This window comes from Ruditapes philippinarum, unplaced genomic scaffold, assembly GCF_026571515.1.
Source record: "Ruditapes philippinarum isolate M1 unplaced genomic scaffold, ASM2657151v2 ctg3939_1_1_1_1, whole genome shotgun sequence".
Taxonomy (NCBI): domain Eukaryota; kingdom Metazoa; phylum Mollusca; class Bivalvia; order Venerida; family Veneridae; genus Ruditapes; species Ruditapes philippinarum.
This window is the reverse complement of record NW_026853802.1, coordinates 249,578-263,431: the sequence shown is the minus strand read 5'-3', so window position 1 is coordinate 263,431 and position 13,854 is coordinate 249,578. Positions and strand designations below refer to the sequence as shown.

At 33.0% G+C, this 13,854-nt stretch overlaps 1 protein-coding gene across 1 annotated transcript in view; it reads right to left on the bottom strand.

Moving 5' to 3' along the window:
* Positions 1–13,854, bottom strand: part of LOC132737936 (eukaryotic translation initiation factor 3 subunit L-like) — a 34,362-nt gene that overhangs the window by 5,197 nt on the left and 15,311 nt on the right. The window contains exons 6-14 of the mRNA XM_060725315.1: positions 13,615–13,704; positions 13,135–13,215; positions 9,963–10,053; positions 9,488–9,642; positions 7,846–8,016; positions 6,536–6,669; positions 6,107–6,209; positions 2,190–2,297; positions 101–139 (exon numbers count right to left, since the gene is read on the bottom strand). Of these exons, the coding sequence (XP_060581298.1) occupies positions 101–139; positions 2,190–2,297; positions 6,107–6,209; positions 6,536–6,669; positions 7,846–8,016; positions 9,488–9,642; positions 9,963–10,053; positions 13,135–13,215; positions 13,615–13,704 (972 nt within the window). The remainder of the gene's footprint in view (positions 1–100; positions 140–2,189; positions 2,298–6,106; positions 6,210–6,535; positions 6,670–7,845; positions 8,017–9,487; positions 9,643–9,962; positions 10,054–13,134; positions 13,216–13,614; positions 13,705–13,854) is intronic.

The following is a 13,854-nucleotide window of genomic DNA, read 5'->3' as shown; positions in this document are numbered from 1 at the left end:
AATATTTTCTGCCAAGTATATACATGTACTACTAAAATAACATATTAAAACATTGCATCAAAACACTTTCTGCCAAGTTTATACTTCTAAAATAACATACCTTAAAACACATTAAATGAGTCTTCAATTCTTCTTCACTCTGAAAAAAAAAGATCAAATTTTAATAATTTTATTTATGTTGTCAATCTTATTCAAGTATGATAATAAGAAATAATCAATGTGCCCATAGGACGATATGCACACTATCATCTTTTACCTTCGTCTTGCATGTGATACATCATATACTTTAAGTGTAGTACTAATTTATTTTAAAATCAAATAATGCATGCAGAAGTTATAAGCCAGACATAAACTCCAACTGAACTTTTGATTATATAACAAATGCACTTTTCAGTTATCTCTAGAGACCTGGCTCTTGCATGTGAGTCAGTGACACATCATCTACTTATGATAATCATGTGTATCAATTTATTCTTAAATCACAGCATGCATGAAGAAGGTCTGGACAAGAAACAAAGTATATACGCATTATACACTGCCTCCCTGTTATCCTGAGCCCTTTTATAATGCTAATCTCACGTTGGCATTCATAGGTCTAGGCTCTCAAAAATAAAAATTGTATTTTGCAGGAAACATAAAAAATGCTTGTGTGCAAAATCTATAATCATGCTTGCTTACTGGGCTTGAAAAGTACAATAAACAAATTATTAGGATACTTAAGGGCACCATTACCAAAGATGTAAAAATCAAGCACAGCTGTTAATATGCTTCTTTATTTATTTTGACTTACTGTATTCCTAGAAAAGATTTCGCGCGTTTTAAGTTAGCGCTTTTCGCGGTAGGCATGATTCCGCGAATCTTAATAGCCGCGAATATGGTACTTATAACAAATCCGCGAACATTTCTAGCTTTAACCAAATAAAAACATAAACGTGCAGAATATTTTTATAATCTACTTACACAAGAAACATATAAACACAGGTGCTATAGAAATGTGTAAAGAATTATGTATGTATGTTATAGATACCTATTTGGACCCTGAAAAAATTGTCAATTATTATGCTTATTCTCGTTATTCGCTAGTCATGGCGTATACAAAGCATTTACAGTTTGCGTACATTGAATGACTTTGATTTTTTTGCTTGGAGTAGGTATCATCTTTTGTTAAAAGTACAATAGCGATCAAGTGCTACATTAATAAACAGATGTTATGTTGTTATAATGAAAGCGGTGTACAGTTTAATTAATTTTGTATCGACATTTTGAAGAAAAAGTCAGTTATGATTCAAATGAGAATAAAAGCTAATTGGTCTGACTTAATCTTACTTAATCACACAGTGAAAAGGGTCAGGAATTAAGTAAAAAGTGTTCATGGAACAACTGTCCGTGTTCGACTAGTTAATAAATGAAAATGTATCGAGTTACGTAGCGCTTTAGGCGCGACTTGTTAAAAAAATAAAAGAATTAAAATAACCCACGAGCAAGGTCATGCATCGAAAACGTAGCCTCTAAAAACTGTAATTTATGTCATAGCGACTTAATATTCGCTTAATTCGTGGTTACTACAAATCCGCGAAAGTTTGTCTCAGCGAAAATGCAGACGTTGTGAAAAACGCGAAATATTGTATCCGCGAACATTTCTAGGAATACAGTATTGGTAAGTCAGGTACATGTATTACATGTACTTGTATTACCTGTTCAAATAACTTCAATTAGCTTAAAAACAAAGCTGTGACATGTAAACACTGTTTAAATGAGTCATCAACACCAACTCACAATTTTATTAGCAAAAGATGACAGAATTTTAGATGATATACTAGGAATGATGATTAAAGTGGTTACTGCAGTACCTGATTAATTTTCACATTGTTTATCATTTATTTTAAACAAAACCCTATATATTTTATAAAGTAATAGTTTTCTTATCATTTACATGATTTATGAACATCTTTTGTTATTTCAAATTTTTATAAATAATGACAAATGTTAAACAATACTGTTACATGAACAGGTTATGTAGGTAACTGTAGGGTAATTCTTCCTGTCAACAATCAAATCAAGAGATGATCATTATATGAGTATATCAGAGCCCAATTTGTGGTGTGAGACTTTATACTTGAGCTTAATAATGAGAGGACGGTGTATCTACCTTTAATTTCAAATCTAATATGAAAGGTAAATTCACTTACCATATCCATAAATATTGCCAACTTCTGTATGGGAAGTGTTGTGTACAGCTTTAGGTAACTGAAAATAATATCCTTATATAAGATTGATGTACAATTGAAATGTAAAGTCTTTAATTGTAATTAATCAACTTGATCAACACTGTCATTGTTGATGATTTTAAAATCTAATTAACCCTATGTTTTAGCCATTCAGGCAATAATTATCATTACAAACATGAAGCATATATTTTTTATATAAAATTAGAGCTTTCAGTGACTTGTGTTGCCTGATGATTCACAAAAATCATTAACAGGCCAAAATTCTTCTTTATTCAAAGGCCATAACTCAGCCAACAAGGGCAACATTGTCCCAAAATACGCCCCTCACAAAAGCTTTTGTCAGGGATGTAGGCATTATAGATATGCATATAGACAATATGCTCTGGGCAATATCCCGACAATATCTGGATATTTTATCATCTCTAGTGAACATTTGACCTTGCAAAATATTAAACCTAAAAATTATGTGGTCACACCTTTGTAGTTATCGAAGATAGTTATCAGCTTGGTGGTTATAACAATCCAATGACAAATAAATTTTACCAATAGCCAAAACCTCCAATGACTCTCTAAGTGTGACCTTGACCTTTGACCTAGAGACCTGGTTCATGTGCGCGACACCCCTGTTAGTGGTGAACAATTCTATGAAGTTTCATTAAAATTCCTCAATGCATGTAGGAGATATGCTCCGGACAAAAATTGGACACTGCCCACTTGCCCACCAGGGGGGAAACTATAATATGACCAGTTTTTCAAACGGGCGTATAAAAATCATTCAACCTGAAAACCCATGCGCAAATATCAGTAGTTTTTTAGGAGTAGTCCATTCAAGACAGACAACAATTAAGTTTTCCTTGTAAGTGATATGTGCAAGAATCAAACCTGTAAAGTTTCATTCAAATTGAATTACTGGTATAAAAGAAGTCGCCCCAACATACTTTTAAAATAAAAATCATTAAAGGGTCATCACTCTGACAAAAATCATTGAACTGGAAATTGCTGATGATATGCACCACTGGATTTGGTACTACAAAGTTTGGATGAAATTACCCTGTAGTTTTTGAGAAGAAGTCTGAATAAGTTTTGTGACAGACAAACAGATGGACGTGCATACCTTTGTGTACTTAGGTGGCTAAAGGAACAATAGGTAACTTTACTTTTTCTTTGATTTCATTAATTCCATATGCTCTTACATGGCTTTAGTTTTCTTATGTGGCTAAAAGAACAATAGGGACAACAACAGAGTAGCCACCTAAGTATTTGAATGTAAGTGCTGACAGATGGACAGACAGATTACCAAGAAGTGATCCTTATATGTCGTGGCTACTCTGTAACAGGCAACACAAATAAGGAATTGATTTTTGAACAAAATTTGTTAAAAGTACTAAACCTCCTTATTTGTTCGGTATAATATTTTTTAGAAGCCTGCTGAGGGCAACTTCCTCAATTATAAATACCCTTACACGCAGCATAAAAAAGGCTCCGGAAAATTTAAAAATAATATTATATATACACATTATTCCCAACGAGCACCATCAACATTGTTTTTAAAATGGCTTTTATAACAATAAAACCATGTCTTAATGTGAAATTCCAAAAACATCTACTTAAAAAGTTCATTTTAGGCATTAAGAGCTGTCAGTAGGACAGCCCTTTTTGCTTGACAAATTCTCAGGTGCTTTATGGTTGAAACAAGAACCCCTGGATAATTGTAGAAAATTTTCTACGTTTTTAAAAAAGAATCATAATTCTGTTACAATTTCCAGAATTTAGAGCCACGAGCCTTGGACAGTGACTTCCAATAATGTTTTCAACATGTGTTAAGTTTCAACCACTTCCCTTCAGTAGTTCTAGAGATACGTACTTGCACACAAAAACTTAACCAAAGTCTGGACACTGACACATGGGTGAGGACAACAGCTCTCCCTATTCTTAGACAGCAAGAATTATTGGCCTTGGATGGCTCAAATTTTGATCTTTTACAGTTAAGTCATATTTAAAATAACAAGAGGGCCATGATGGCCCTGAGGTCGCTCACCTGTATATAGCCCCCCCACCCCCCCCCCCCCCCCGCGGGCCAATTTTTACCCCAAGGGCTTTTATTTGTTTATTTGAACAGACTTGGTAGACACCCTTAAAGAAAATGTTTCATGCTAAACATTTAAGTTCTAGCTCATTGGGTTTTTTAAAAGAAGATTTTTTAAGTTTTTTACTATACACATATATAGTTAAAAAAACAATGACACCCCTGGGGCAGGGCCAGTTTTGACCCCCGGGCTTTTATTTGAACAAACTTTGTAGATATTTACTAAAAGACGTTTCATGCTTAATATCTAAACTCTATCTAGCTGGGTTTTTTTCAAAGAAGATTTTTAAGTTTTTTGTTAACACAAAAAAGGAAAATCAATGATCCCCGGGGCAGGGCCAATTTTGACCCTGGGGCTTTTATTTGAACAAACTTTGTAGACACTGATTAGAAGATGTTTCATGCTTAATATCTAAACTCTAGCTATATGGGTTTTTTCAAAGAAGATTTTTAAGTTTTTGCCATACACATATCTGGAAAATCAATGACCCCCGGGGCGGGGCCAATTTTGACCCCAGGGCTTTTATTTGAACAAATTTGGTAGACACCCATTAGAACATGTTCATGCTAAATATCTTAGCACTAGCTCTTTGGGTTCTTTAAAAGAAGATTGTTTAAGTTTTTACTATATGCATATAGGGAAAATCAATGACCCCCTGGGGCGGGGCCAATTTTGACCCCAGGGCTTTTATTTGAACAAATTTGGTAGACACCCATTAGAACATGTTCATGCTAAATATCTTAGCACTAGCTCTTTGGGTTCTTTAAAAGAAGATTGTTTAAGTTTTTTACTATATGCATATAGGGAAAATCTATGACCCCCTGGGGCGGGGCCAATTTTGACCCCAGGGCTTTTATTTGAACAAACTTGGTAGACACTCACTAGAAGATGTTTCATGCTAAATATCTTAGCTCTAGCTCTTTGGGTTCTTTAAAAGAAGATTTTTTAAGTTTTTACAATATGCATATAGGGAAAATCAATGACCCCCTGGGGCGGGGCCAATTTTGACCCCAGGGCTTTTATTTGAACAAACTTGGTAGACACTCACTAGAAGATGTTTCATGCCAAATATCTAAGCTCTAGCTCTTAGGGTAGTTTAAAAGAAGATATTTAATTATTTTTCTTTCGGTTGCCATGGCAACCAGAGTTCTGCATGGAATTAAATTCTTTGAACAATTTTTAAAGGTGACCACCAAAGGAACATTCCTGTGAAGTTTGGATGAAATTGGCTCAGTGGTTTATGAGGAGATGTCATTTAAAGCAAAAGTTTACGGACGGACGGACGCCGGACGAAAAGCGATCACAAAAGCTCACCTTGTCACTTTGTGACAGGTGAGCTAATAAAAGTACTCTAGAAAGAGAGGATTTCATTATTTCCTCATGAAATCCTCATGTCAGCAACACAGAGTCTCGTAAGACTTTACTGCTGTCTGCTTATTTTAGCAGTGGGATATTGAAATCCCTTTGATGGCCGACACTTTCAAACCACAAGAGCTGTCTCTTAAGACAACATTCTTGACTATTCTCAGTGCTTGACAGATAGAAAAGAGGCATATCTTTGTAAAAGGTAAATCAGAGTTATGGGACATGTGCCCATCAAGTCAGATGATCACAGAAAACAAGTGTGTTAAGTTTCGACCCATTTCCATAGGTAGTTTTGGAGATGCCAAATTGCACTCGTTTGTGATGTGGTTGTTCACTAGTTCCCAATATTCTTTGAGTAGACATGCTAAAAATCAGGTCAAGTCTAATATATAAAGTAAAGTGATAAAGGATTTATTCTTGACATACCTTATGAAAGTTCAACATCGCTACAGTATCATAGTTGGGAGGAACTGGAGACAAGAACTTGGGGCATGCAAATGAAAAATTCTGTTCAAATTCCTGCAGGTCACTGAAATGAGAACAATACACACAAATTCTTTAATACAGCCATTAAAAAGTGTGTCAAGCAACTTATTTATTTTATTTTATTTCATATAAACAAGAAAATTATGAAGAATTGCCAGAAATAATTAATTCTTTGAAAATTTGGGACTAAAAGAATTATGTATCAAATGAGGATTTCCTTTCTCTAGACCATACATATAGGAATCATTTTTTGTATAACTGAAGATGTTTATTCCACTTCAACAGCATTATAAAATGATACATAAAGGCTGCTACTTTCAACTCATAATCTGCTAAATGTACATACAAGATGTAACAAAATGTACTTACGCCTTAGACATACGCAGCATTTTATCTGCAAACTTTTCTCTTAACTGTGAGTGAACACTTTCATCAATTCTGATTGGATGAAGAACAAGACAGATCGCCAGTAATGTGTACATCTTGTCATTCATCTTTGTGATCTATAATAACATACAGTGTTTGTCACATAACATCCTGTTTTCAATGGGACTTTTGGTTTTAAGTCACATCAACACAGTATAGGTCATATGGTGACTTACCAGCTTTACTGGTGGAGGAAAACTTGTATATAATTTTAATGTTACATACAACATAACACTCCAATAATAGTACAATAATTCATGAACACTTGATAGCAAATGAAATCACTAATGTTAACACAATCATACTTACAGAGAGAGTGGTAAAGGGTAGTTTTAGTAAGGAATGAGCAAGAGAATTTATCATTTGTTGAATGCAGTTTTTGACAATTTAATAGGCATGTTTTCTTTGAGAATAATATTTATACAATAAAATAACTTTAATTAACATTTATTTGGAACCTACCAATCCCTATTATTTCATATTACTTTTTTGAAATTTGTTGAAGAAAAACATTGCCACTAAGCTGTCAAAAGGGCTTTTTATATTACGAATTTACTATCATTCTCAACTGTACTATATATAATTCCTTCATTACACCACAAATGGTAATTTAAACACTTTGTGACCACATTACAGCCCTGTAACATTCAAATGTTTGTTTGATTGGGTTTTACGTCACACAGACACAGTATAGGTCATATGGCTACATTCCAGCTTTACCGATTCAGGAAGACCTTAGGTGCCCTTCCATGCATTATTTCAGGCACAAACCAGAACCTGAGTAGAACCACTGATGGTCCATAAACTAGCTGGATAGCTTCCTCACATGAAAGAATCCAAAGTCCCTGTCAGGATTCGAACCCACAGCGGTGAGGGGCAAGTGGTAACATTCAAATGTAGCAAAGATGTAGTTTTCCAATGTACAAGTAGTGACAATGTCAAGAACAAATATTTACAACTAAAGGACATAGAACAATATGGCAAACAAACCCTTTTCTGAAATCTTTACAACTTGTAAAGTGATACACGCTTTAAGGTCCCATATCTTTCTTTTATTTAATAGGAAACTACAATTACTGTGCCCTTCTTTAAGGTATACTCAAAACATTTTACAATTTTCCTGGTATAATTTAATAAAGTCATGTCTGCTTTTAGTATACACAATTCCATATATATTTAAATATACAAAGTTTAGGAATTTTAAAGTGACAAGTGCATCAAATGTTATGTTTGTCATGTTAAGAGACTATTACCTGATCATACATCTGTACACGGGTCTGGAACATTTGTTTTGTCCTCTGTATATACAGTAAGATGTTGGAGAATGTTCGTATAGCATCCTGATACCTTCTCATCATCATGTAGGCAAATCCAACATAGTAAAATGTTGTTATCTGACACGCTGGTACACGAGAGTACATGTTCTGATAAATATAAATAATAATACAAAATTACACTGGTACACAAGAGTACATGTTCTGATAAATAGAAATAATAATACATAATTACACTGGTACACGAGAGTACATGTTCTGATAAATATAAATAATAATACAAAATTACACTGGTACACGAGAGTACATGTTCTGATAAATATAAATAATAATACATAATTACACTGGTACACGGGAGTACATGTTCTGATAAATAGAAATAATAATACATAATTACACTGGTACACGAGAGTACATGTTCTGATAAAATATAAATAGTAATACACATGTACACTGGTACACGAGAGTACATGTTCTGATAAATATAAATAGTAATACACAATTACACTGGTACACGGAGTACATGTTCTGATAAATATAAATAGTAACACATAATTACACTGGTACACGATAGTACATGTTCTGATAAATATAAATAATAACACATAATTACACTGGTACACGGAGTACATGTTCTAATAAATATAAATAATAATACATAATTACACTGGTACACGGGAGAGTACATGTTCTGATAAATAGAAATAATAATACACAATTACACTGGTACACGAGAGTACATGTTCTGATAAATATAAAAATAATAACACAAATGTACACTGGTACACGGAGTACATGTTCTGATAAATAGAAATAATAACACATAATTACACTGGTACACGAGAGTACATGTTCTGATAAATATAAATAATAATACAATGTTACACTGGTACACGGGAGTACATGTTCTGATAAATATAAATAATAATACATAATTACACTGGTACACAAGAGTACATGTTCTGATAAATAGAAATAATAATACATAATTACACTGGTACACAAGAGTACATGTTCTGATAAATATAAATAATAATACATAATTACACTGGTACACGAGAGTACATGTTCTGATAAATAGAAATAATAATACATAATTACACTGGTACACGAGAGTACATGTTCTGATAAATAGAAATAATAATACATAATTACACTGGTACATGAGAGTACATGTTCTGATAAATATAAATAATAATACAATGTTACACTGGTACACGGGAGTACATGTTCTGATAAATATAAATAATAATACATAATTACACTGGTACACGGGAGTACATGTTCTGATAAATATAAATAATAATACATAATTACACTGGTACACGGGAGTACATGTTCTGATAAATATAAATAATAATACATAATTACACTGGTACACAAGAGTACATGTTCTGATAAATATAAATAATAATACATAATTACACTGGTACACGGGAGTACATGTTCTGATAAATATAAATAATAACACATAATTAATATCAAACACAAAGTTTTCTCTCCAATCAATTTCATTTCTTGTACATAAAATGATGCTTTTAAATTATACCTCGATGATTTTCTTCAAAAATATCAGAAATAATTTTTGAATCGGTAAGGAAAGTTAAAAACATTAAATCACCTTTTTGTTGAAGTCAATATTCTCTAGCACTTTCAGGGCTTGGTAGTAGTCTCCCAGTAGAGAATGAAGTCTGAGTAGACCTATAAGACTGAAGTATCCCAACATTTTGTAGAGTGATTGTTGACCAAACTCACCAGATACACTGTCAGGATCTCCTGTATAGTTTACATATATAACTTACAGCACATTATGAACATAATGACATTAGCATGATATTGTTCTTAATAAATGGGTTTTGGAAGTACAAACATTGTGTAACTAAATCAGCAGTATTTTTTGTCTGACAATTTTCTAAAACTTACATTTATTTTAAATATACCTGCAATTAATATCAACATTAATACAACATACTGCAACCTTAGGTGCCTGTCCTTTACCTCCAATTGTCTAGTCAAATGACAGACAAGTTGACTGCCACAACAATTACTAGATATAACACGAAATCTCTCTACATCATAGCAGATAAAATACATACCACCACTGGCATACACTTCAAGCTGTCTGTTGATGTTCGACTTCTCTACCAGTGAATGAAGCACATTCAAAACACTGTGTACATTCCAGATCTAAAATATATATACAATATATAGTGTACATTCCAGATCTAAAATATATAGTTAACAAGAAACATCGCAATGCGATGCAACCAGGTTTTCAGCAAAATATTTCACAGAAGCTTTGTCATGAAGGGGCATTTGTTTTTAATTGAACTTTTATGAGGAATTATGGCTTTTTTAATATTCCTCAAACAAAAATGATTGAGAAATTTTATGTTGTCTATTCGCCTTTTTTCCCCAAATATTTTAGAAAGATAAACAGTACTTTATTTTTGCTTAATTTTGCATTTTTGCGTCTCTTGTCATTTTCTTTTGTCAACAATATTGGCGTGTGGTGTTTTGTGCGATATCAAGAAAAGTATGTTCACAATTTTAAAAAAATACTTGAATGATGTCTTGGAAGAAACATGGGAATTTAGTGAGCGCCAGGGCACTTGATGACAAAGCTTCTGTGAAAGTTTGGTCAAAATCCATTGAGAAATGTAGGAGAAGTTGCGCACTGTAGAAATTGTTCACTATATATTCTGTATAAGGAAAAAATATACAAAGGGCCATAATTCGGGCAAATATTATCCAATCACAAAACCCCGACAATATGTGCCAGGCACTTGAAAACAAAGCTTCTAAGAAAGTTTGGTCAAAATCCGTTGAGAAATGTAGGAGGAGTTGAGCACAGAAGAAATTGTTCTCTATATATTCTGTATAAGGAAAAAATATACAAAGGGCCATAATTCGGTCAAATATTATCCAATCACAAAACCCCGACAATATGTGCCAGGCACTTGATAACAAAGCTTCTAAGAAAGTTTGGTCAAAATCCGTTGAGAAATGTAGGAGTTGCGCACAGAAGAAATTGTTCACTATATATTCTATATAAGGAAAAAAAACAAAGGGCCATAATTAGGTCAAATATATACCAATTGCAAAACCCTGGCAATATGTGTCAGGGCACTTGATGACAAAGCTTCTGAGAAAGTTTGGTCAAAATCCGTTGAGAAATGTAGGAGGAGTTGAGCACAGAAGAAATTGTTCACTATATATTTTTATATAAGGAAAAAAACAAAGGGCCATAATTAGGTCAAATATTATCTAATCGCAAAACCCTGACAATATGCGCCAGGGCACTTGATGACAAAGCTTCTGTGAAAGTTTGGTCAAAATCCGTTGAGAAATGTAGGAGGAGTTGCGCACAGAAGAAATTGTTTACGCCCGCCCGCCCGCCGCCCGCCCCGTCCGCGACCGCCCGCCCGACGCCGCCCAGCCCGCCGACATACCTCAATCTAATAACCAGTTTTTTCCTTCGGAAAACCTGGTTAAATATAACATAATACATGTATGTACATTACAGATCTAAAATATATATACATTACTATTTTAACACTGTGCACATCTACAAATATATCTATTTGTACCTTTACACAGCTAAAATATATATTTAAATTATATACACCTGGAAATAAGTTAAGCACACCCTGGAAATTTAAAATTGGTTGTGATTGAAAGCACTGTAACAAGATGACGACTTGAGCCCAAGAAATAGTACTGTGATACATGTAAGTAGCGATACCAATTTAGTAATCATAAACCAGTAAATTTACCAAATTATTGAAGCATAAGCAAATGTGTTGTTTTATACCAAAAATGTATGTGTTTATACGTACAGTAAACTCCGCTTATAACGAACTCATTGGGACATTCAAAATCTGTTCCTTATATCCGGAGTTCCTTGTAAGCATATAGCGAATTGGTTCCTTGTATCAGGAGTTTTTATAGCGAACAGATTTACATATAACGAACTGATTGTTAAACATCGTCCGCCATTTTAAAGAGCATTTGATTAAGAATAATTAGTCATTTATTTCTTTTTTAGACACAATACCCGAGAGCGTACATTTTGGAATTTGAAAATCCTTTGCTATTTCAGTTTTAGTTTTACTCTCTTTCTCAATTTTTCATAAAACATCATATTTTGTTTCTTAACTCAGTGTTTTTCGTTTTCTTTCAATGAATAAAAATAAACAAGATTTTCAATTTTTCTTCCTTTTATATTAAATAAGGGTGACTTTAACTTATGAAATATATAGATTTCTTTTCATTTCAATCAAGCATACTTTGTAGTTTTCTATGGATTATGTTTGCAAGCATGCGTGATTATGTTGAAAACCGATAATTATTTTACTCGAGCAAAACTATTAAAGAAAAGAAATTATAGAATAAAAGGAATTACCGTTTTATCTTTGTGACAAGAACTCAAGCTAAAAATATCCTAAATAGAAAACTATTACATACTTCTATACAAATTCATTTTCATATTTTGAATTACATACAACAATAAACGGTACATTCCGCGAGTTTTATTCCGTGCCAGTTGAAAATGCGGGATATATTTACGTATAGCCGATATTTGGAGTTCGTTATAAAAGTGTAATTTTATGCACTTTTAACTAAATTGGGACTAAGAAATGAGTTCTTTATAAGCGATAATTCGTTATAACAGTGTTCGGTATAACCGTATATTTTTATATTAAATAAAGAAGGGCAAAATTCGGGCCAAAATAAATTGTTCCTTATAACCGGAAGTTCGCTATAACCGTGTTCGCTATAAGTGAAGTTTACTGTATATGTATGGTGTTGGAGCATTTACAAAACATTTACTGGTGGATATTTTTGGTAAATGTTGACGATTACGTAACCTAAAATGACATTATGTAGCCAAATTTTTAATAACGTGTGCAACCGCCACATGCCTGGATGATAGCCTCAACCCTATAATTCCTAAAATTCTATAAAGTAATATTAAATAATTCCTATCTATTGGATGTGTTCTTTATTACCAGTACTATATTGGCTGAACTTGCATTACTGGTACTATATTGGCTGAACTTGCATTACTGGTACTATATTGGCTGAACTTTACCATAAAGTCCCTGTCCAATCACATGTTTAAACAGTAAGTTCTTCAAAGCACTGTATGATGAACTTAAGTTTAAAAGTAGAAAAACAATAGTGGGATAACATGGTTTCTATTTAATGCTATTTATTTTGTTATCATAGAGAAAATCAAGAATTTCTTGTTCAGCTTGTACAAACCTTAGGGTTATTCCTGAGAACTTCAATCTCATCAGGCAGTTTTTTGCCAATCTTACATCTGTAGATACTAAATGACTGGAACTGAAAAAACCCACAAAAACACACTTGTCAAATAGTGAAATCTTCTATTTAAGAACAACTTACTTCAAAAGTATAACTGCTATTTTTATAGGCACCAGCAGTTGTACAATGTACTAATTTTTTGTGATAAAACAGTGGAATGTGGGGGAATCTGATCATCATATGGACATATTTTTAGTTATTATTATAAATAATTAAAGATATTTATTTAAAATCTAAAGGTATGTTCCTATCTTTGTTGAACAGTCAACAAAGAAAAATGTTTGGAACATTATGACAAACATTATGACTGACATTTTTCCTCCAAAACACTACCAACATTTCTGCTGTTATGGACCCTAGCCAACTTCCCCCTAGATGTAGAGAAAGCTGAATATAGAAGTGTGTTTGTACATATACCTGGTAGATAAATTCATCAATAATGTCCCATAACCACTGGTTAGGTAACTGCAAACCTACAGGCTCATCTGCATCTAGAATAAATATCATCTAACATTAAAAATTTGTCAAAAATCTTCCAATAAATGATATTTACTGAATATTCAATTTGCTTTCATATGTACAGTATTCTACAATCTGTACTTATATTGCAACCTTGTTTCTATAAGAAACAGTATGCATGACGTTTTTACATCCGTT